At 41.9% G+C, this 25,592-nt stretch overlaps 1 protein-coding gene across 2 annotated transcripts in view; it reads left to right on the top strand.

Moving 5' to 3' along the window:
* Positions 1 to 11,281: 11,281 nt before the first annotated feature.
* Positions 11,282 to 25,592, top strand: part of FAM107A (family with sequence similarity 107 member A) — a 42,169-nt gene continuing 27,858 nt past the window's right edge. The window contains exon 1 of one of the 2 annotated variants that reach the window (XM_015825924.2): positions 11,282 to 11,497. Coding sequence is in view for 1 of the 2 variants with exons in the window: in XM_015825922.2 (XP_015681408.1) it covers positions 11,474 to 11,552 (79 nt within the window). In the remaining variant the exon portion in view is untranslated. Of the gene's footprint in view, positions 11,553 to 25,592 lie in introns of both variants that reach the window. The other variant, XM_015825922.2, reaches the window with a different exon arrangement.

The following is a 25,592-nucleotide window of genomic DNA, read 5'->3' as shown; positions in this document are numbered from 1 at the left end:
TCCCTCGACCAGGGGTAGGCAACCTTGGCTCTTTTATGACTCGTGGACTTCAACTCCCAGAATTCCTGAGCCAGCATGGCTCAGCTTGGAAACCTCTCCCTTTCCCCTCAGCATGACTAACTCAGGAATTCTGGGAGTTGAAGTCCACGAGTCATAAAAGAGCCAAGGTTGCCTACTCCTGCCTTAGACTTAAGAATTGTTGATATGAAAGATAAAAAGATCTGGATATTGGATGTTGTAGTACCTGGATTCAGCAGAGCAAAACAGAAACAACTGGAGAAAATCACATAATACAAAGAATTGCAAATAGAAGGACAATAGCAAAAGAGAGCAAAGAGAGCACCTCTAGCAATAGGCATCTTGGGTTCAATCCCAAAATTTATTCTAAGGACATAACTAGCATTGCATCTTTTAAAAAAATGACCAGCATCTTGAACTGAGGCTGGAAAGAAACTGGGAACTCTGATGTTGAACAAATGTCAGTGAAAATGTCTGCGTGATCTGTGTTATTTTGTATTGATTAAATGAGTCCATTGTTCAGAGCAAAGCAGGGATGTGTATTACTTGCTCCAAATACTGTATACTTTTCATTTTCTTTTTGTGTTTTTAATAGGAAATATACATGACAACCACACATGGACTGATTCTAGGAGTTTATTGTATTACGTTCTATGTAATATCCTGATTTGAAGTTAATTAACTTGTTCCCAAGAGACACATAATCAAATGTCATTTGGTGTGTTATTTTCAGCAAAATGGCTCAGTGGTGTCATGCCACCTTATGTCACGCTGTATCCCTCTGCAAAGGAAATCTGAAATGTCAGTTTTCTGAGAAAAACAAGATTGCCAGAGAGTGATAATAGAAGGGAATAATAAAATAGTTGGCTGGCCTCCCACACAGCTTGTATTTCTTCCCGCTTATATTTTATTAATTTTATCATAGTTTGGCCCTTGCAATTTAGATCTGAGTGATTTTTAAAAAGCCACCTTTTGGCTTTTTAAAGAAAAAAGAACCAGCCCCAAAGTAGTTTATGAAATAAAAAAAAAACAGAAAGTGTTTCTTAACAAAAGGGTAATCATATATTTTTAAAAAATAGCAAAAGGTTTTTAGAACAATAAAGTTGTCTCTGTTCAAGAGACTTTTGTTTTTCTCTTTCTGTCTCCCTCTCTGTGTCAGAAATTTAGATTTTCAAATCTTCAACACAGGGGCCTCAAACATTTATGGCACAAAAAGAAGCCGCAATTAAACTTTTTCAGGAATGTTTCACAACATTTCTATGTTTTAAAAATAAATTTCTTGGGTGCAAAGATTCATTTAATTTCCTTCCATATAAGACTTGAAATGATAAATGTGCTTTATGTGTTATCTTCAGTATAGACTAGAATATCCTTTTGTTCAATATCTTTTGGCTGAGATGTTTAGTAAAGATACAACATGGCTAAAAATATTACATAAAGTCCCTTTGAGCCATTATATTCCAAGACTGGGCTAGGCCCTTGTGCTTTGTCATATCACTTGATGTCTGTTTTTCATGTTCAGCAACTGTCCACTTATAAGCTAAAATAGGCTCAGAATGTCTGCGCTTTTAGCACAAACGTATAATAATGTCTACAAATTTTTCCTCTTGGATGGAGATTTTCTACAAGTTTTTTAAAAGCAGCATTTCTTCTTAACGGTTATATGGTAGAAGCACCATTATCAATAGGATGAAATTCATAGGCTGTATTGCACCATGATGTTTTTCCATGAAATTCAACAGAAGCCCATCAGAAGCCAAGGAAACTGCAAATTGTTGAAGTAAGAAGTGAGCATTCTCACCCATACCTCTTGGCAGTCTTGTAAGTAAATAAGTACAAGAACAGTAGAATGATTCCACCTGAGGGAGAATTTCTCAAGAATTCTCCTGTGGACATTTTCTTAATCAAATTCTCTTTCATCAAACTGAGTAACAGCAGATAGCGAAACGAAGAAACAAGAGAATTTAACTGCCTGCCATTAGCGGCTCTAACCTTTATCAAACGTTATCCAACTAATAAGCTATTACATGTTATAAAGATAAGATTTGGGGATCTGGATAAATCAATATCCATGTGTTACTTAATATTTTTATGGCCTTAATTTTAGGATTCACTTTGGTACTTGACTAGAATAAAATTGCATCAAATAGGTTAATAGCTGAAAAAAGCTTCTTCTGCCACTCACCCACTAACCACATGTCCTCCCATCTTCACCTCCCCACCACACATATGCCGAGCCTCTCCGTGAATGTTGGCTGGGAACTAAAGAATTATGGGTGCCAGGTCATCTGGGGAATGCCAAGTTGAGAAAGTCTGAGCAAAATAAATAGATGAAAAAACAGCCCTCTTCTCAGAGAAATGAACTGGGCCTTATCCAGAACTTCCCAAGATATTAGGATCAGCATTTTTTTAAATTACCATATTACACAATAACCCTAACCCATATGACATTGATTTCCAGAATTCTTCTGATTTAGAATGAAACTTTCTTGGAACACACGATGCCTGATAAGTCCTCAGGGAGTTAAAATGCTGCCAAAATTGATAATACTATTTGGGAGATGAGATGTCTGTAAATGTCATCATCTCAGGGTGTCAAGTGCAGGAATTTCACTTTTGTAAGTACAGTTGTGGGAGGAAAAGTCTTCTTTTTAACCATAAGACACAATGTCCAAAGGAACAGCTCCAGATAACCATCACCTAGCAACCATCTGTACTGACATGCAGTAACCTTCAGGAAACCATGCAGAAAGACAAAGCCTTTTTGTGCAGAAATCTGTAAGAGGACAGGTTGGGACTGTTTCTTAATTCAGATGCCAAGCTAAAGCCTAAACTAAATAACTTTTGGAAAACTGGATCTTGATGTGAAAATCATCCCATTAATTGATGCCCAGAACTAAAGAGCCCTAGAGTATCTCATTTCCTCTAACACGTTTACAGTGGAATTATATGATATATACAGGCCAATTCATTCACTCCTCATGATACCTATATTGGTAAGAATAGCCCCAGATACTTGATTGAATTAGATGTAGAAAAGGCTTTAGTTATACAGGGAGAGACTATTTGCAGTCATCTTCTTTTTCAATGCGGCATTAAGCCTGTTTAGTATGACTCTTTACTTTAGACTGCTGACCTGTTTTCCAGATATTTGGCAGATCAAATCACATTTGTTTCACACTAGCCATATTTGCACAGGGCTAATAAGATGACTAAGACAACAACATAAAAAGTCATCCGTGGGGTCTCCAGAACAATTCTCAATAGCAATAGCCAAACCTTTGAGCTGAATCCACACTCCACGTGGCTTCTTTGTGCAGCCATTATGTGACTGCATGATTGGACTCAAGATGTGGTTAATACTTCTTTTGGAGAAGATGTGGTACCAACCATTTGCTTGATGCACTTTCTGCTGAAGAGGCCCTGCCTGGGCTCAACCACATTAGATAGTTTTCTGCTGACCTACAATCTCTTCTTTGAGCAGGTTGTAGGGGCAGAATTCGGAAGATGACAGTGAAGCACAGATTCCTACATAAAAGTAGATTATCTGGATTTCTTTCAGATCAGGAAAAGAGACTGAAACAGCACTGGTCACTAGTGGATGACTTTCGTGGCTCCTAGATGGGTCACGTCCTATTAAGTCCAGTCCTATTAAACCTCTCAGCAATATTTGGTACCACCAACAATTAAGGCAATGGTAAAACCATCACTGAGTGAAATGGTACTGCCATCCTCCTTAAAAAGTGGCAATGGTGTAACTCCTTCACCATTTGACTCAGATATGCCTCCGTTCTTCCACTTTGAATTTGGCTAGATTTTTGCTACACGGTGCCTGTTTTCATGGCCACATATTCTCTAATTGTAGCTATTGTATTTTCTGTTGTATTAATCCATGTTACAGAGCGGTACTTGTATTTATAATTGGAATTGCCTATAAGAGTGGTGGCGAACCTATGGCACAGGTGCCAGAGGTGGCACTCGGAGCCCTCTCTGTGGGCACACATGCCATTGCCCCAGCCTTGCCTCCCCCCGCGACCCCCTCCTCTCCAGCAGCCCCCCTGAAGCGTGGCCAGGCAGCGTAGACAAAACTCTGCCCTCACACCCCATCATGCAGTTGATGCTGCAGGGCGCAGACAGAGAGTGCGGCCGCCATAGTGCTGCTGGACTGCCTGGGCGATCTGCTGCGGGCCCTGGAGGCAGTGAGTAGTCCTGTGGGCAGGCGGGGCAGGAGATGGGGGGGCAGAGCGGGGGTGGGGCAGGGATGGGGGCAGAGTGGGGGCGGAGCGAGGGCGGGGCCAGGTTTTGGGCACTCGGTCTCTAAAAGGTTCGCCATCACTGGCCTATAAGATCTCTAAAATTGAGTGAGTAAGTGAGTGAATGAGTGAGTGAGAAAGAGAGAGAGAGAGAGAGAGTGAGTGAGTGAGTGAGTGAGTGAGTGAGTGAGTGAGTGAATGTACATTCTGGACCTCCTGCAAAGGTTGAGATTGGGAGAGACTACTTTATGATAGTTCCACTCTTTCTTGACTGAGCATTTCCAATCAACAGTAAACTTCTGGCTTCTTTATTGTGAATTCTATAGGACTCAGCTCTTCCCCGCCCCATTGCTGATTTAATGCTCAGACTTCGGAATGCTCATTGCTTTAAAAAAAATTGCTCTCGTTGTTGGTCTAAGAATTCACTCTCATCTTCATGCAATTTAGCTTCAGCAGTACACGAAACTGCTAGGTGATATTATTCATTGATTGGGGTGAGATATTATCAATATGCTGATGATACCCAATTATACATTGTCACTGTGAGCTCAGCTGGAGATGCAGTGGGGGTCTTTACTGATGTCTGGAGGCTATGAAACTAAGATTGGGTAGAGTTCTTACATAATTATTTTTGCTTGATCTTGACTCCTTGGCTGATTCTGGATGGGATCATTCTACCCCAGAAGGAGGTCTGTAAATGGGGGGGGGGGGGGTCCTCTCGGATTTATGGCCCTAATTCCTCAAGAGGTGGAAGCAACAGGCAGGCTGGTGCACTAGCTGTAGCCCTAGGAACAGCAAGACCTGACAACAGTAACAGTAACACATGTCCCCTTATCATCTCAAGGATAGACTTGCAGTCATCTTTGAAGACCATCTAGAAACTAGAAGTGGCCAGAAATGCAATTGTTGGGGAATGAGAGATGCCTTATCAGAATAATGCCTTCCTTTCAGCAATTGCCCTGGTTGTACAACATAAGGCTGAAGCTCATACCATCACAAGAGAAAAATGGTATTCAAGTTGTAAAATAACTTGTAAGCTTTAGAACATGGATCTTCAAACTTGGCAACTTTAAGACTTACGGACTTCAACTCCCAGAATTCCTCAGCAAGCCAGGACTGGCTGAGGAATTCTGGGAATTGAAGTTCATAAGTCTTAAAGTTGCCAAGTTTGAAGACCACTGCTTTAGAAAATCATTAGGAATTGAAATACATGATAAATTGAATTCATGGCCTTTTCTCTCTCCCACTGTTTTTCCTAGAAAGAATACTCTCCTCAGTCCAATGGTCACCAGAAAAATAGAAAACATCTTACCAGTCACAAAGGTGAGTCTCTGAGGTAATACAATTCCTAATAAGGAAGACTATAACAATATTCAAGCTGAAATTCTTGTATAATGTTGGGTTCTGGCAGCAGAAAAATATGAGATACAAATAAATATTTCCCCTAGATCTCTCCCAAGGAAGAATCATATTCTATTCTCTTTTCCTCTGAATTTCAATCAATCTTAAGTAGTTGCACAACCTTTCATTGGAGATTCCATTCATTCCATCTATTAGTTTTGATATTTTGTGGGGTCCTTGGTGCTCTCTGAGCTCTGTTGTTTTCTTGCAAATGTTTCATTACCCAACTAGGTAACATCATCAGTGTTAGAAGGGAGAGGGGTTTCTTCTCATTTTAGGTACTAGTGGCTTGCTCTGTCAGTGCTGGTGGGAATGATCTTGGTCAGTGGTCTTCAAACTTGGCTCTTTTATGACTTGTGGGCTTCAACTCCCAGAATTCCTCAGCTAGCTTGCCTGACTGAGGAATTCTGGGAGTTGAAGTCCACAAGTCATAAAAGAGCCAAGTTTGAAGACCCCTGTTCTTGGTGGTTCCTTGATTAAGGTGTTGTTTACTGTTAGTTTGCATGTCTGTGTTGATGGTTCCTTGACTGGAGTATTATTTACTTTTTGATTGTTCTTCTGGTGTTAATCTATATTCATCTGGGTGTCGATTGCTGGTGAAGAGGTGTTTTGGTCTTTTTGTTTCCCTTTTTGCTTTTTGATTGTCTCTTAAAGTTATATATTTTGCTAAGCATTAGTGGCATATGATAAGATCAGCTCTTCTTTTGATCCTACATACTTTGATTCAAAGTATGATGCAACTCACTTAACAACCACCTTGCTTAACAACAAAAAATTTTGCTCCCAGTTGTGGTTGTAAGTCAAGGACTAAATTGCATTGACTTCCAGTACATTTCCAGTCCCCATTAAAAGGGCTGACATTGATATTAATAACCCTTGGAAATCACAGTTTCCAAAGAAGTGTTTCTTCCCCTACAATGAAATATTGATTGGTTTGTTTATTTATGGATTGCCCCATCTTGTCCATTCAATGGGCTAACTGGGAAAATAAGAATCCATTATTCCTGATTGTCTGATAGATCAGAATGTACATTGTTCATGATGATATAATTTGTGCAAATGATACAATTGCACACTCAAATTAGCCCAGGATACAGAATAGAAGACAGAATACAGAATAACAGAGTTGGAAGGGGCCTTGTAGGTCATCTAGTCCAACCCCCTGCTCCAGCAGGAGACCCTATACCAGGGGTCGGCAACCTTAAGCACTCAAAGAGCCACTTGGACCAGTTTCCCAGAGAAAAGAAAAAACTGGCAGCTGCAAAACCTGCGCATGCATGCGTGCATGCGAGGGGGGGGAGCTTGATTGAAGAGTTTAATTAAAAAGAAATAGAGGCTGCTCTGCATGAGTTCTCTCTCTCTCTCTCTCTCTCTCCCTCTCCCTCTCCCTCTCCCTCTCCCTCTCCCTCTCTTTGTCTCCTTCCCTCCCTCTCTCTCTCTCTCTCCCTCTTCTCTCTCTCTCTTTCTCTCGGATCTTCTGCTCTCCTGGCAAACTGGCTTCACGCTGTTCTCCGACAAGCTGACACACATTCTTATTGGGCTGGCTCTCTCCTGCCCTTGGTCTGCCAGTCCTCTTCCCCCACTCAGAGAGAGAGAGAGAGAGAGAGAGAGAGAGAGAGAGAGAGAGAGAGAGAGAGAGAGAGAGAGAGAGAGAGAGAGAGAGAGAGAGAGAAGGGAAGCACAAGTGCCTCTCTCTGTCTCTCTCTCTCTGCAAATGGCGGAGGAGGCTGGGAGCCGCAGGAGAAGGCTCAAAGAGCCACATGCGACTCCAGAGCCAAGGGTTGCCAACCTGTGCCCTATACCATTTCTGTCAAGTGGCTGTCCAGTCTCTTCTTAAAAACCTCCAGTGATGAAGCACCCACAACTTCTGAAGGCAAGCTGTTCCATTGGTTGATTGTTCTCACTGTCAGAAAATTTCTCCTTATTTCTAGGTTGAATCTCTCCTTGATTAATTTCCATCCATTGTTCCTTGTCTGGCCTTCGGGTGCTTTGGAAAATAGGTTGTCCCCCTCCTCTCTGGGATAGCCCCTCAAATATTGGAACATTGTTATCATGTCATCCTGGTCCTTCTCTTCACTAGATATGCCCAGTTCTTGCAACCGTTCTTCATATGTTTTAGCCTCCAGGCATCTATTTTGCTCTTCTCTGCACTCTTTCTAGAGACTCAACATTTTTTTATATAGTGTGGTAACCTAAATTGGATGCAGTATTCTAGGTGTGGTCTTACTAAGGCTTTATAGAGTGATATTAATACCTTACGTGATCTTGATCCCTCTGTTAATGCAACTTAGGATTGCATTGGCTTTTTTGGCTGCTGTTGCACTCTGTTGGCTTATTTTTAACTGATTGTCCACCAGGATTCCCAAGATCCCTCTCACAGTTATTGCTATTAAGCCGGGTTTCACCTAATCTGTACGTATGCTTTTGGTTATTCTTTCCTAAGTGTAAGATTTTACTTTTCGCTACGTTGAATTTCATTTTGTTAGATAGGGCCCAATGTTCAAGTCTGTCGAGATCCATCTGGATCTTGAGCCTATCATCTAGAGCAGGGGTCTTCAAACTTGGCCCTTTTATGACTTGTGGACTTCAACTCCCAGAATTCCTCAGCCAGCATGCCTGGCTGAGGAATTCTGGGAGTTGAAGTCCACAAGTCATAAAAGGGCCAAGTTTGAAGACTCCTGATCTAGGATGTTGGCTATTCCTGCCTGCTTGGTATCACCTGCAAATCTGATAAATTCCCCTTCTATTCCCTCATCTAAGTCATATTGAAGAGTACTGGGTCTAAGACGGAACTTTGTGATACCCCACTGCTTACTTCCCTCCATATACAGTAGATCAGGGGTGTCAAACTGCCGGCCCATGGGCCAGATGTGTCATCCGGAAGCCGTGCCCACCTCATTGCAGCAATGGCAAAGCCAGCCCAATATGTTGCGCGACATCACGTGATGTCGCGAGTTTGACATGTCTGATATAGATGTAGTAGCATTAAGGACTATTGTTGAGTATGGCTTGTCAGTCAATTACAAATCCATCTGGTGGTGATGCCATCTCTCCCATGTTTTTCTAGCTTACCAAGAAGTAGGTTGTGGTCTTTACTTTGGCGAATGCCTTACTGAAGTCCAAGTATACTATGTGCAGAGCATTTCGCTGGTCTACTAATTTAGTCTGTCAAAAAATGAAATAAGATTGGTTTGGTATGATCTGTTTTTAACAAACCTGTGCTGGCTTCTAATTATAACATTATTTGTTTCTAGATGTTCACAGGTCTGTCTTTTGATGATCTTTTCCAGTATCTTCCCAGGTATTGATGTTAGGCTGATTGGTCTGTAGTTTCCTGGGTCTTCCTGGTTTTTTTCCCCCCTTTTTTGAAGATGGGAACCACATCAGCTCTTTTCCAATCCTCAGGTACTTCCCCCGATGCTCCAGGCCAAATAGCATCATTACACAAAAGATACAAATGCACCGGAATTTTATCCTCTTCTTAAACTCGCTATACTTAGTTCCATTAAATCTAAGGTTCATTGTTTCTTACTCATAGCTTGTGATTGTTGGTGGAGACTTACACCCTTCATTAAGTCTATGAGTCATTATCAGTGAGCCTGGGGCAGCAGGGCTCTGTCAACTCCAGGAGTGAGTGGGAGCAGCAGTCAAGGAACAAAATCTCTGCAATTACATCCACATATTTGGCTCAGCATTTTGACTGAATCCTGCCTGCAGTATGCCAACCCAGCCAACTGCAGTTTATTCAATAAGTAATGAGTAAAAATGTCTATGGAGATTCTCAGTCATCCAGGTAATGGTTGTCCCGAAGCAGCTTTTTTCAAGAGGCAACTGGACCTCTTTGTTTTTCTTTGAAGATGTTTTGCTCCTCATCCAAGAAGTTCTTCAGCTCTGATCGGATGGTGGGGAATGGAAGGATTTATGTTCCTTGCAGACTGCTGGTCATTTGCATTCTTTTAGAGAATCCTTGAGGCCATTTGGAGGTTTTCTGTGTCCTCAAGGTCACCTGAGTAGTCCACACACATTTCCACTACTCAGATGACCCTTGGAGGTCATCCTCCAAATGGCCTCAACCACTCTCTAAAGCAGGGCTTTTCAACCAGTGGTACGGGTACCACCTGTGGTACATTGGCACCTGGCAGGTGGTACGCGACCATCCTAGAAAAGTGGTAGCAGGGGAGGGGAATGAGCTGAACTGGTGGCAGCACTGCACAAGCCTGAGCGAGAGATGGCTGGAGCTGCAAGGCTGTCAGGGCTCAGCGGAAGCGCCAGGATCAGTGCCAGGCTCCAGCTGGAGCTCGGCACTGATCCTGGTGCTTCTGCTGAGCCCTGAAGAAGCACCAATCAGCTGGAATGTTGCCTTATCTCCAGGGTCTTGTGATTTACATTCAGATGCGTGGCAACTGATTCATATTTATGACGGTCACAGTGTCCCAGGGTCATGTGAAGTGACCAAAATCTGCTACAACCAGCCAACAGACAGGGGGAATAAAAACCACATACACCCCACCCCACCTCTGCTGCCAATCCCCAACAGAAATGTTCAAACAATGAAAACCTCAAGACAGGAGGAAGAGCGCCGCCGGGTGGGCAGGCAGGTGTCTTGCTCGGCTGTGCCTTGGGGGGCACTTTTTTCAGTGCCATTGTAACTTTGAACAGTCACTAAGCAAACTGTTGTAAGTCGAGGACTACCTGTACTTCATCACTTTTTTCCTTTTTGGGGGGGGGTCATCAAGTTTTGGACACCTTGCTAGGCGACTGGTGGTACTCGGATATTGCCGTATCCTAAAAGTGGCACAATGGGTGAAAAGGTTGAAAAGCCCTGCTCTAAAGAATACAAACGGCCAGCTGCCAGCAAGGAATACAAATCCTTCCATTCCCCACCGTCCAGTCAGAGCCGAAGAAGCTTCTTGGATGAGAAGCGAAACGCCTTCAAAGAAAAACAAGAAGGTCCAGTTGCCTCCTGAAAAAGCACTTTTGGGATAACGAGTAAGAAGATCACAGAGGAACGGGACTCAGAGGAAGAGTCCTTTCCGAGGTGCATAAGGTCTTGGGTTTTTCCCAAGCCTGTGTTTGCAAGCAATTCTAAACGGCGCTGCAACCTGAGTGCTGAGGATGGCGACGACGCCGGTTTTGATTCGGCGCCTGCTGCTCGCAAGCGTAGGAGTTGCGCAGCAAATGTTCCCATTTCGCCAACTCCGCTGCTCGTCGGAGGCTGCTTTCTATAAGTCTCTTTCTCGTCCGTGTGCTGCCTAATTGCTAACATTGGAGGGGAAATGGGGTGTGTGTGTGTGTGGGGGGGGTGATGGAGATCTCCCGGAAAGAAACACACAAAGCTTCGTTTCTTAACGCCGAAGTTGCACGTAAACGCCTTTTTTGTCAGCAAGTTCCCAGCAGGAGCGAGCAAAACCGACACAAAAGCGCCTCAAAGGCCCCCTTCCCCAAAGTGTGAGCTTGCGGCTTTTGTTTTGTTTTTTGCACAGCAACTCGTGCCACGTTACAGGATCCGAGGCGAAAAACGGTTTTGTGGGAGCGGAGCCGGGCTGGCGGGGAGGGGAGGGGAGGGGAAAGGAAGGGAGGGGAGGGGAGGCGGCGGCTGTATACAGTACAATCGCTCGCGCCTTCACGTGACTCGCCGCCACTGAAAAGAGCCGTGCGGGAGCGAGAGGGCTTGTCCGCCGGCTGCCCCCCAAAGTCATGCCCGCTTAGAAACCCGCCGAAATCGGGGAGAGGGCAGAGCGAGGGGGCTTGGCGCGGCCGGAGTACAGTTAGGCAGCCGCCCAGATCCACCTGCCGGCGCGATGAGCCAGAGGAGGGGCGACCAGGTGAGAATCCCACCTGGGGCGACTGGGTTGTACCGAGCAGTGCTAGTCAAATCAGGTAAGGACGCAGCCTGGGGGTGTTGTCTGAACAGCAGGCGAAGCCAATGCTGGGTTTGCGAGGTGGAGCTTGCCCACTTAGTGCGCCCCTTTTCTTCGCAGATGTGTGGATCTGCGGGATCTCCTGCTGTGTGTCCGTGTGCGTATGGGTGTGTGCTCTTTCTTTGCACTTCCAGTGAACCCTTGACCTTTGCCTGCTGAGTTGTTTCCTAATGCTCCTTCCTTCCTTCCTTCCTAATCTGAAAACTGTAAAGTGAGTTGTGCTGAGCTTTGCAAGGCATTTTTCACTGGGAAAGGCAGCCAAGAAGTTAACCCACATTTTGACATTTGTCTCACATTGTAAACCGTAACTGGGGGTGGAGGAGGAGGTCCGTTTTAATGACAAGTCTAGGGGTAATGATGGCCTAATAATGAGGCAGAGGGTTAAAGATGTATGGTGATAACGTGATTTCACAGCACTTATCGCTGCTTAATCTTATTAGGATTTTTATTTGCAAAATAGAATATGTATGCACTGGTTATTGGATTCCCACAAAGAATTTTTAGATTCTTACAGCTGAAAAAAAAAAATCAGCCTTGTTATTCCTTTCCCCTCCCCCAATAATTTTAAAAAGGCAATTTGTTACTGTAGAGTGCTTAATCCTTCAGCGAGGCATTTTAATTAATAGTTTTAATTGATAGATTACTAGGGAGAAGAACAAATGCACAAGTCGCCATACTTAACATGGCTGCAATCTTTTGACCACTTTTTAAAATTCAGTTTCATTTGGGGCAGGGCATGCTCGCCACTAAGTAAATAGAAAACTAACTTGCACCCCTATATTGATTTCCAGGTGGGCTACCATGTGCACAATCTGGCTTGTGTCCTTGTAGCAAAGAAATTCATTGGGGAGCTCCATAAGCAGTAGAGTTTAATGTGAATTGATTCAAGTAATCTGGGGAAGAAGTTTGATAACCCAAGGTGAAATCAGCCTTCCAGGTGCCTTGTTGCATTATAACTACAAGCAAATTGTGTTTGCTTAATTATTTGATGATATATTTGCAAACCACAAAAAGATCTTCTGGGGGTTTCATACTTGGAGGATGCATGAGGGTGGCTGTGATACACCAACAAAAAAACAGCGTCTAAAGTTATACTATGCTTGTCTGGCAGGCAGAATCACAGTATTGGAATTGCCACAGATAAAGGAATGGCACTATGTCCCAGGTGCTCATGGAAACCAAAGATTGGCTCGACAACCAATTGTTGAGATAGAATTGTGCCTGGTCCTGGAGTCAACCTAATCCTGATCTAATGAGAACTCTCAACACCTGTAAATTGCGGTCCCAACCCATCTTGAAGGTGCCAAGAGTGCTGGAACATTTACATTATTAAGAGTAGTGCAGATGTTTGCAAAAAGATGTCTTGCCTGAAAAGTAAGGGAAAGTCACAGCATGAGAGGCTTCTGTACTAAATTCAAATCTCCATGGCTCATTTCACAAAAATAAGCTACCTGACACAGCAAATCTCCTAGGAATCCAGCTTATACCATTGTTGTTAGCAAGAGATGAAGTTTTTTAACCAGTCTGGTTTTTTTTTAAAAAAAAAGATATGTCAAAATCCAGGAAGCAAAGAATGTTTGTCCCACCTATTCTTTATTGTTCTTCTGTAGGAGTTTGAAAAGAACAAACTGGGTTGTTTTTCTTGGCTACTAGCTCCATTTTTAAGCAATATTAAACATACTGCAATTTTATGGTTACGTAACCACTCAAGAAACTTACCACAGTTAAGCCAAGGTACAGTATATAAAGCACAATACGATCAATACAATTGAAATTAAAAGCAAGTGTTGGTTGAAAGCTTGGGAGAGTGGGAGCCACACAGAAGCAAACTTGTTTCCTGTGTGGTCTATAAGTGAGCTTCTGGTTACAGGAACATCTTTAGAAATGGTCTCCTTTGCTGATCTCGGTTACCAAACAGATTTGTAATGAAAAAGGTAGCCCCTCAGATAATCGGGCTCTAAACCATTAGGTCTTGAAAGGTCAATACCAGGTCCTTAAATTGTGTCCTAGAGGTAATAGGGCAAGCAGGGTCAATTATTCTATTCAGACATGAAGTTAGATGTACAGTTTTAATTATTTGTCAAGGCTAATCAGATTTCCCTACACAACTCACGATGGTTGTTTGAGTGGATAGAGCAGGGGTCTTCAAACTTGGCCCTTTTATGACTTGTGGACTTCAACTCCCAGAATTCCTCAGCCAGGCATGCTGGCTGAGGAATTTTGGGAGTTAAAGTCCACAAGTCATAAAAGGGCCAAGTTTGAAGACCCCTGGGATAGAGTTTGCTCCTTTTCAGTGATGTGTGACAGTTGTCAGGCTACTACACTAAGTCACCTGCAAGTACCCAAATTAAGTCAGCCTATAGCTAGTAGATGGGGCATTAGCTATGAACAAATGCTGAGGGTGGATGATGGTCGATGCAGTCCTCGATCTACTACCACAATTGAGCCCAAAATTTCTGTGGTTAAGCAGGATAGTTGTTAAGTGAGTTTTGTCCCATATTAAGACCTTTCTTGCCACAGTTGTTAAGTGAATCACAGCAGTTGTTAAGTTAGTAACATGGTTGGTAAGTGAATCTGGCTTGCCCATTGATTTTACTTGTCAGAACATCACCAAACGTGACCACAAGACCCTGGAACACACTGCAACCGTCATAAATTCATGCCAGTTGCCAAGCATCTGAACCTTGATCACATGACTATGGGGATGCTGCAGTGGTCGTGTGAAGAATGGTCATAAGTCAATCAATAAATCAGAATTGAGCTGGAAGGGACCTAGGAGGTCTTCTAGTCCAGCCCCTGCTCAAGCAGGAGTCCCTATATCATTTCAGACAGGTGGCTGTCCAGTCTCTTCTTAAAAACCTTGAGCGATGAAGCATCTACAACATCTGAAGGCAAGCTGTTCCACTGTTTAATTGTCCTTGCTGTTAAAAAAAGGTCACTTTTTTCAATGCTGTTGTAACTTTGAACAGTCACAAAATGAATGGTTATAAGTCAAGGACCATCTGTACAGGAAACAAAATGCGGACGGAACTTGGCAATCTCCATCCTAAGCCAAGTTCTGGGGATACATAGAAGGACAAGAGATTTTTACAGCAACTGGGTTTCTGTTCAAAGCCTTGAAAAATTTCCAGAGAAGCAACAGATCTTCAAGGAGACTAGGAGATCTTCTTGTTCTCTCCCTTGGTAATCTCTTTGACATCATTACAGGTAGCCCTCGACATATCTATACAACATATCCATCGCAGCTTCTTGTCAGCAAAAAGAAGGATAAGTGCTATCTCTCACTTCTCCAACTGAGTGTTCATGCAATAGACCTTCCTTGGAAACAGGCTCAATTAATAGGATGCTGTGGTCCACAGTAGTTTACATGGTCATCCATTGAATAGACTTAAAATGTCCACAAGACTTTTGCAAAGTTTATATAAGTGAACCTAGAAGTCAAAACCATCTCCAACAAGGCTGAAATGACTGCAGCTTTGTTGCAAAGGTACCGTGAGTCTGAACTGGGACTATGCTGACTGTAGGGAAGTTTAGATTCTTGTTTATGACTGGGACATTTCCTAGTTTTTCCTCTGAAATAGTGAGATCCGACTATTAAAACTTCTGATCCTGGGACTGCATAGTGTCAGGTCTTCCCTGTGATGAAGCCCTTCAGATACGTTCACCGAATTCAGCATTGAAGAGATTTAACTTAAGTGGCCAATATTTAAGGGGTTGAGACCCGCAACTCAACTGCCTGATTTTTCCAAAAATCACAGAAGGCAATCCAGTAATATAGCATCAGCAGACCAAGTGAGACAAGATTTCTTTCACTCCTTTGTGAGGCAGTTTAGGGTGTGTGGTGGTTTAGTGTGGCTTATGGGAAGAAAAGCCATTTTTTGATGGAAAACTAGTCTCATTCTCACCCTTAAAAATATGAAAAAGTGTCATATTCCTGTAACAGCATTGCACCTATTTGAATCATCAGTATGTGGAAATAAATAACCAACACATTTGTTTCAGAGTCTCGAATACTTGTTAATACTCTTAACGCTTTAACACTTGTTGGGCATTCATAGAAGCTTATCCAAGCATAACTTTTTAATTAAATCATCCAAAGCAGAGCCTAAAACAGGAGTCTTCAAACTTGGCCCTTTTGTGACTTGTGGACTTCAACTCCCAGAATTCCTCAGCCAGCGTGCCTGTCTAAGGAATTCTGGGAGTTGAAGTCCACAAGTCATAAAAAGGCCAAGTTTGAAGACCCCTGGCCTAAAGCATTCTATGTAGAACAAATCTTTGAAGAGTTGTCCAGATTTGATAATCATATATACCAAGCCTTCACCCAAGACATGTATCCATATAGTTCTACAGAAATCCATCCAAGACTTCCCTCTAACTCATGGTTAGTCATTGATATTGACTTGTTGAGTGTGATTGTCCAACTAGAATCATAGGGACAGAAGGAATCATAAAGGTTATCTAGTCCACTCCCAACAAGCTCTGTATCTAGGGGTACCTTAGTCCCACCCATATCTTCTCTACTAAGGTCAGGTGGGAAAACATTTCAAATGTCCACCTTATTCTTGTTGTTAAATAAACTCAACCTTATGTTGAAATGTTGACAATATTCTTTTTTTTCTGAGTCCCTTTTTAGCAACATAAAAGGTAGCCTTCTATTGAGTTAGACCATCTAATCTATATAATCTGACTGACAGCTACTTCCAAACAGGGAACATCCTATTTTTACTTGATGATGACAGTGATTGTACCTAGAGACTTTCATATCAAAGTCTATGCCCTCATATGCCCTTTGCTCTATGTTCCATTCTCTAATCATTCATTAAAGAAAAAACACATGGTTTTGTATATATGAACAGGGATGCAAGAACAACCCATGCTAAAAAATACCGCTAAGAGCTGGTGTTTGATTTCTTACTCTATTTTTTAAAGTTTCTGCAGAATTAGATGGCCAGGGAGAATGTTTTGTGATGTAGCTCTTCTTTTACAAAGCAAGAAAAACCATTCATGATCCCATTTCTTCTTCGAAGAGCTAGAAGTAGCACATTTCATCTTAGGACAGTCTCCCCCTGCTCAAAACCATCCTACAGATAGGTTAGGCTGACAGTAACTGTCACAAATCATCCAAAATAAGGCAGGAATTAGTATATTGGACCAGGACAAGGAAGGCTCAGAGTTAGCTCCATATTCAATCAGATGTTGATGGGATGATATTGGGCCTCCCATCTTTCTCACCTCAAGTGATATTAGGTAGGAAAACTGGAGGACAGAATACTTTCAACTCAAGTATTAAAAGTAGAAGAATGTATGGAAAGGCAGTGATTTCCCTGTTTTAGGAAAGAACTGGACCAGGTATCTTTGGCCAGGATCTAATATTCTAAATACATAACCAAGGATAGTCAATGGTCAATCAAACCCAGAGAGCTTCTAGTTTAATCCTGAACTACATATATTCTTTTTTATTAGAGTTTTATCTTGTGGTTGGGGCTTTGGGGAGAGAGGAGGTTTCATGTAAGGTAGATATTTTAGGTCTAAATTAATATATTTATTTTCAAAAGAGCACAATACCAAACTTGGAGATGTCCTAGTTGCCCTCCTTGTATTATAGCAGTGATGACAAACCTTTTAGAGACCGAGTGCCCAAAAACTGGCCCCGTCCCCCGCTCCACCCCCTGCCCCCCCTCACCCCGCCTACCTGCAGGGCCACTCACCGCCTCCAGGGCCCGCCGCAGATTGCCCAGGCAGCCCAGCAGCACCATGGGGGCCACACCCTCTGCCCGCGCCCCACAGCATCAAGTGTGCGCGATGGAGCATGAGGGCAGAGTCTTGTCTATGCTGCCTGGCTGCCATGTCCTTGGCTGCACTGCTCCGCGTGGGCCCCGCTCAGGGGGCTGCTGGTGAGAAGGGGGTCGCAGGGGGAGGCAAGACTGGGGCAACAGCACGTGTGCCCACAGAGAGGGCTCCGAGTGCCACCTCTGGCACCCGTGCCATAGGTTCGCCACCACTGTATTATAGTATCTTGGCATACTACAGACAATAATGGAAAAGTTATTGGTTATTCAGAGAATAAGGTGAAATGCTCTGTAGGTACCATGGAGTATAGAGACCCAGAGAGTTTTTCCTTTCCAATTTTTCAACAGCAGAGGAAGGAGAAATCTTAAATAGCCTGGAGGAAATTTATCACAAGAGTCTTCTGTCAGGGTTAACCTTCCTTTTCTTTCTCTGTGTTGCTCTTATTGCCTGAGGATAAATATGCTTTTTTGTTTGATGAAATGTATACTCTGTGTTTTGTAATATGAATATCCTATCACTTCCTTAATATAAATGTCCCTGAGATGAATCTAGTTAGACATTTCTAATCCCTGCATTAGAAGTTTGGAAGTTTTGTTTATTTGCTTGTTTTCATTTATCAGATTTTGAAACCGCCCGTCTCCCTCACCAAGGGACTTCTCAGTTTTCCATGTTGAGGAGCAATTCATGCTCATGTAACCTCAACCTAGAGATTCAGTGTGGTGTAGTGATGGTGGAGTAGGATTGGGGAGACTCAGGTTATACACCTTCCTTAAGCATGGATATCAGTTGGGTGACCTTGGTCCAGTCATTCCCTCTCAGCCCGAAGTCAGCTTCAGGCTGTATGAAAAGCTGACTGAAAATAAAGCCTCTGTCTGCACCTTGCATTGCCATGAGACTGCAATTAGTGCAGTGTAAATTCTAGCAGACATAACTTGTATCATAATGCTTCAGATAAGGAATTCTCAGCTTACTGTTTATGTTTTTGATAGATATCAGTGGGACTCCTTGTGACATGACGTGGCTTTCTATGCATACAAAAGGGCAGAAAACTGGGGAAAACCTACAAAGAAGTCACACTTCACTTTCCAGAGTACTACTTTTGTACTTATCAGAAAGATGCTTTATTCATGCCAGTATGTTTTGCAAACCATCCCTTTCAAATGCTTCCTAGCAAATAGGCAAGAAAACTGCATTAAAATTAGTGAAATGCATATCTATCCTTTTTGCTTAGCTCACATAATCTGGTTACTTTGCTAACCTATTTTCTGGATCTGTGCAATACCGTGTACCATAAACTAATCTGGTTGGGTTAATACAACATGCTGTATCAAATATGCCCAAAACAAAGGTTAAAACTAGTAAAACTTCATACACTCTCTTCCAGATAAACATACTGTACTGTACAACCATAACCCTCATCTCACAGAAATGATTTATACGTGAGAAGCATTCAGATTGCAACAGCTATCATTTATGTCTATAAAGCAATGAGGAAGGGGGCACAAAAGATTTTTGAAAGATGTACAACAGTGAATAATTCAAATTTTTTTGAAGCATGTGCAATGGATTAAAAATTAGGGCAAAATTTAATTAAAAAATGCTTAAAGGGGATTATATGAATCCTACATTTATTTCTCATGTCATGTGGACTAGTAAAATATTCTTATGAGATCTCAATTTGCATAATTTTGTGGGAAATGGGTATATTGAAAAAGAAGGTATGGTAACTTTAGGAATCAGACTTAACTTTAGTCATAAACTGTCATGATGGTTGAGCCCGAGGTTCTTTCACCCAACCTATAACTATAAGACATATAATTTAAAATATTTAGCCAGTTACGATTCGCTATATTATAAATATGGTGCCATGCCATTTCTTCCAGAAGTGATTTTGCAAGTCAGGAAGTTCCATGAAATTGGGTGGACTGAGCATCCAAGACACTGTTTCTCCCCTTTCCAAAGAATATTCATTATCTTCCACTAACAATGTTTATTTGTTATCTTCTTTCTTTGCTTCTGCTGCCTCAATTGTTTCTTCTAAAGCATTTGACGTGCAATTTGTCCTTCATCTAAATCTAAAAATCTCTCCCGTGTACGTGCTTATGTCAGTTTTGCACATGGAGCTGCTATTCTCAAATAACTTGACCGTGCAGTTCCCATACAGAGATTTTCCACCATGCAGGTGATCATTTTTAGATATTTTTCTATTCCCAACTTACTGTGATAACTTGAAGGAATAATTTGCTGTACCACACTGAGGATTTTATAATTTTATAAATTTTATAAGTCATTTTACTTTTAGCTAACCCATGCTGTTGAATGCCATAAAAAGTATCAAACAGCAATGAAGTCAGGGATTGTAGTGGGCACCAAGGAAAATGTCCATGGACATTAGGTGTCCTTACACCCCACAGAATCTAGGCCGGGCCTATAAAATTAGGTAAGTAGACAATATGCCATAGTGGTTGGATATTGCTTCTCAGTTAAGTTGATATTTTTTCAAAGTCCTGATAGTAACACGAATATAGCTCTTCCTGCAATATTCTCAAGCTAATTTCTATAAACCAAGGGCAATCTTGGCAACTTTAAGACCTGTGGACTTCAACTCCCAGAATTCTCCAACTGGCCATGCCGACTGGAGAATTCTGGGAGTTGAAGTCCCCAAGTCTTAAAGTGGCCAAGGTTGGATACCGCTGCTATAAACTATTCTGAGAAACTAGTTCTCTTTCAAAGCTATTGGTAGCAAAAGAAGTTTGAATCATCCACATTTCTAGTGCTTTCTAGCAGATCTGTAATGTGGGGGCGATAAAGCTTTTAAACCAATTAGTCTACACAATGGGATCACCACATCAACCTGTTGCAACATCAAAAGAATAAATCAGTCATTTAATCCAGTTAATTGGGCTGGATTTTAAAGACTTTTAAAATAGTGGGATCCTCCTCAGACGTCTTTAAATTTCACCTCAGCAATCTCCATTGTGCTTACTTTTAATGTTAATTCAGAATTAGATAGGGAACTGTGTTTTATTCTGTTAATGCCCATCTTATCAAGTCAAAAGATTAAAAAAAATATGTTTACTTCACTATATCTCTCCTAAGAGGAAATCTATGTGAAAGGTAGGTGTCCATTTTTAAAAGGACTAGTTTTGTGTGGAGTTTTATTTTTAAATATTTTTATTAGCCTTACCCCCCAACAACTTCCTGTTACACAAGAGTTTGTCAAAGATCAGACTTGGGAATGAAATCTTACAAGGGAGAAACTGAGTTGATATGGCAACCCTTTTTTTGTATTTGATATTTGTACTTGGCAAGCGAAATGATAAGCTTTGTTTAATGGCCCGTGATAATGTCAGCTTCTCAGATGTAGCAACTGCATGATTAAAGGTAGCAAAATATGTGAAATGCTACTTTTCCACTGCACGGTATTACATTTTCTCAGTGAAATAAAGGACAATTTTGGAGAGGGAAATGGATTTGAGATTTTTATAGAATGATGGGATCTTTAATGGGCAAAAGATCTAAAGATAAATATAAGTCTGTGAAGATATGTAATGTAATGTGAAGATAAGTCTTAAGTGCTGTTGCTATTACTGTAAAAGTCTGCAGTGGTCAGTCTGTGGTTCAGGGAATATGTATGAAATATTTATCTATGGCTCTCAAGTAATCTATATATAATACAAATTCAGGAGGAAAAAATTATGGCCACCTCCACAAAGCCACTGCATTCACTCCCATGCACACGCCTCTCACTTCAGAAAGCATCCTAACCTTTTTGAATTTACTCTTTCCTTCAACATGAGGGAGGGATGGAAACTGAGTATGCAGACCAAATGATAATAATAATAATAATAAAGTTGGAAGGGACCTTGGAGGTCATCGAGTCCAAACCCCCTGCTCAGGCAGAAAACCGTACACCAGTGATGGCAAACCTTTTAGAGACCGAGTACCCAAACTGCAACCCAAAACCCACTTATGTAATGTTGGGTGCCAGGTGGGCGTGGCCCATTGTGTGGGCGTGGCTTCAGTGATAACGGCAGACTGGGTGGGACTCAGATAATTTGCTGAAATCAAGATATAGTGTAATAATAATAATAATAATAATAATAATAATAATAGTAAAGTTGGAAGGGACCTTGGAGGTCATCTAGTCCAACCCCCTGCTCAGACAGGAAACCCTATACCATTTCAGACAAATGGCTGTCCAGTCTCCTCTTAAAAACTTCCAGTGTTGGAGCATTCACCGCTTCTGGAGGCAGGTTGTTCCACTGGTTAATTGTTCTCACTGTCAGGAAGTTTCTCCTTAGTTCTAGGTTGCTTCTCTCCTTGATTAGTTTCCACCCGTTGCTCCTTGTCCTGCCTTCAGGCGCTTTGGAGAATAGCTTGACTCCCTCTTCTTTGTGGCAGCCCCTGAGATATTGGAACACTGCTATCATGTCCCCCCTCGTCCTTCTCTTCATTAAACTAGACATACCCAATTCCAGCAGCCGTTCCTTATATGCTTTAGCTTCCAGTCCCCTAATCATCTTTGTTGCTCTTCTCTGTACTCTTTCTAGAGCAGTGGTGGCGAACCTATGGCATGGGTGCCAGAGGTGGCACTCAGAGCCCTCTCTGTGGGCACGCACGCCGTCGCCCCAGTCCTAGGCCTTCAGCTGGTTTTTATAAAACCTTTTCGCTTCAGGCCTCTGCCGCTGTGTGCAAAAAAAAAAAGGTTCAATCAGTCAATTTTAACTTCTCGTGGGAAAAAAAAAGATCTTGCAAAGTTGAAATTGATTGATTGAACTTTTTAGTCCCACCCAGTCTGCCGTTACCACCGCAGCCACGCCCACCCAATGGGCCACACCCACCTGGCACTCGACGATACTTAAGTGGGTTTTGGGTTGCAGTTTGGGCACTCAGTCTCTAAAAGGTTCGCCATCACTGTTCTAGAGTCTCAACATCTTTTTTACATCGTGGTGACCAAAACGGGATGCAGTATTCCAAGTGTGGCCTTACCAAGGCATTGTAGAGTGGTATTAATACTTTGCGTGATCTTGATTCTATCCCTCTGTTAATGCAGCCTAGCACTGTGTTGGCTTTTTTGGCAGCTGCAGCACACTGCTGGCTCATATTTAAATGATTTTCCACTAGGACTCTGAGATCCCTCTCACAGTTACTACTATTGAGCAAGGTACCCCCTATATTATACCTATACATTTGGTTTTTCTTGCCTAAATGTAGAACCTTACTTTTTTCACCATTGAATTTCATTTTGTTAGATAGCGCCCAGTGTTCAAGTCTGTCCAGATCCTCCTGTATCCTAAGCCTGTCTTCTGGAGTGTTGGCTATTCCTGCCAGCTTGGTGTCGTCTGCAAATTTGATGAGTTCCCCATCTATCCCCTCGTCCAAATCGTTGATGAAGATGTTGAAGAGCACTGGGCCCAGAACAAAGCCCTGGGTCACCCCACTACACACTTCCCTCCATGTAGATGCGGTTCCATTGAGGACCACTCGCTGAGTACGGCCGGTCAGCCAGCTACGGATCCATCTGGTGGTGATGCTGTCTACCCCACATTTTTCTATCTTGTCAAGTAGTAGGTTGTGATCTACTTTATCAAATGCCTTACTGAAGTCCAAGTAAATTATGTCCACAGCATTCCTCTGATCCACTAATTTTGTCACTTGGTCAAAGAATGCAATAAGATTTGTCTGGCATGAACTATTTTTGACAAACCCATGTTGGCTTTTAGTAATGACTTGGTTTGCCTCTAGGTGATCGCTGATTGGTTGTTTGATTATCTTTTCCAGGATCTTCCCAGGTATTGAGGTCAGGCTGATAGGTCTGTAATTTCCTGGGTCCATTTTTTTTCCTTTTTTGAAGATGGGAACTACATCAGCTCTTTTCCAGTCTTCTGATAGTTCCCCTGTGCTCCAGGATCTTTGAAAAATATAGTTCAGTGGTTCTGAGATCACATCTGCCAGTTCCTTGAGAACCTTGGGGTGTAATCCATCTGATCCTGGCGATTTGAACTCGTCTAGGCTGGACAGGTGCTCACTTACCATTTTCTTGCCTATCTTAACTTTTGTTTCTATTCTGTTTTTTATGGCACTATTTTTGATAGGTTGGTGTGTTTTTTCCTTTTGTGTAAAGACAGATGCAAAAAACGAGTTAAATAGTTCTGCTTTCTCCCTGTTGCTTGTCACTTTCTTGCCACTTTCACCCACTAATGGACCAATCATTTCCTTCACTTTTTTCTTGTTTTTTACATGTTGAAAGAAGCTTTTTTTGTTATTTTTGACTTTGGTCGCAAGCCTTAGTTCATTTTGAGCCTTGGCTTTCCTCACTTCATCTTTGCAGGCTCTGGCTATTTGCTGATATTCTGACTTAGTTATGTGCCCCTCTTTCCACTTTCTATACTTGTCCTTTTTATCTTTCAATTTGTCAGAGAGTTCTTTATGCAGCCATGTTGGTTTCTTTTGAGAGCTGTTATTTTCCTCTTTGTTGGTATTGTGCTAGACTGGGCTTTTATTATCTCATTTTTCAAAATTTCCCAAGCTTCTTGAGTTTTTTTCCCCTTGAGGATTCTTATCCATGGAATCCTTCCCAAGCCCTCTCTAAGTTTATTGAAATTAGCTCTCTTGAAGTCCAAGATCTAGTTTGACTAGATGTATTACATCAGCAATTCCACAATCTATAATGGAAGCACCTTGATCAAGAGATGTCAGGCAAGAGATACTGTTGACAATACATGCTAGCCTCTCGTAATTTTAATGATTTTAAAAGTCGTCATAGGTAAGGGTACTTATGATTTGCATTATGAATAGTCCTCGGTTAGCAACTGCCACAGGCAGTGAGTGTTTGCAGTTACAATAATAAAGAAGTAACTTTGCAAATAATGCCCACCTTTGCAGCATCCCTCATGTTCACAATCACAGGCTGTTAGTACCAGGCCCAAACATATTTTGCCCCTTTTTTGCCTCCTCATAGAGCAAAGAGATTGCTGATTTCTTCCTGAGCTGTTTTTTTCCACCTCAGGTTAAGAAAAGTTAACTACCTGAACTCTGCGATCTTAATTGATTAGAAGCTGGGTGCTTAGAAGCTGCTGACTGAAACTGACGTGATCCTAAACAGTTTCACACTAAAGGCTTTTGTTCGCCTCCTGAGAGGCTGGCAGCAAGCACCTTAGGCAAATAGCCGGTGCTGTTGCATTGCCTTTCATGTATATTTCCCCACTGCATGTCTGCTTACTCTCTTGCAATCTCTTTCCCTTCAATGAATGTAAATACAAATGTCAATTCTTTTTGTTGTTTTTTTGCTAATTATCTCAGGACCCGGGTCAGCATTCCAAAGGGCAGGAGAGTGTGGGAAAAGGGCTATAAGATTTGCCCTTTTACCTCGTTTTCTCTATATATGAGTTCCAGAACCCTTCTCTACCATGTGGGCTTGCCCAGCTTTTGGGGTCCTATACTTGTGACGCTGCAAAGCAAAGGAAAGCTGAAGTTAAATCATAAGCACAGTCATTGTCATGATTTTCACCTAATGACCACATCACTTAACAACTGAGTTGCCAATTCTGTAGAACTTCCTGTAAAAAAACTATAGAATCTTTCCAGGTTTCAATTTTCATCATCCAATCAACAGGATTCTTGTATGATAAAGTTCATCCATTCCATCAGCAAGTTCCTTCAGTATCCTGGGATACATTTTAACTGGCCCAGAGAATTAAACTCATTCAGGTTAATAAGCATCCCAGACCATATTTCTATAAGTCTCAAGTTTCAATCCTGCCCATTCTTCCAGCACTCCATAGCTGATTAAGGGGACATTTACCTCTTCTCGGAGAAGACTTACCCAAACTATGGGTTAAGTAGTTCTATCTTTTGCCGTTTTGCCATATTCATTGAGCTGCAGGTTTTATTTTTATTGTGAACATATATGAAGATATATTTTTAGTTCTTCTTAGCATCCTTGGCTAAACTCAGTTTATTTTCAGCTTTCAATTTCTTGACACCGCTCTACAATTCCAAACTATCTCATTTCCTCTATGAGTCCTCTTTTGTGTTTGGGTCTTTACTAGGTTTTTTGTTTGGTTGTTTTCTTCATATGAATTCTTTGCAATTGTGATTTTTAAGTCTTTCTTTTAGGGAGCTTCCAGTCATCAAGTTCCCTAGCTTTCCCATATCCTAATGAATTGGTAAGCCAACTTAAGACCGCATCATAAGGTCAATTGAT

The sequence above is a fragment of the Protobothrops mucrosquamatus genome, unplaced genomic scaffold (genome assembly GCF_001527695.2).
Source record: "Protobothrops mucrosquamatus isolate PMUCROS unplaced genomic scaffold, P.Mucros_1.0 scaffold2878, whole genome shotgun sequence".
NCBI classification, from domain to species: Eukaryota; Metazoa; Chordata; class Lepidosauria; order Squamata; family Viperidae; genus Protobothrops; species Protobothrops mucrosquamatus.
This window is presented reverse-complemented; position numbering and strand designations above follow the sequence as displayed.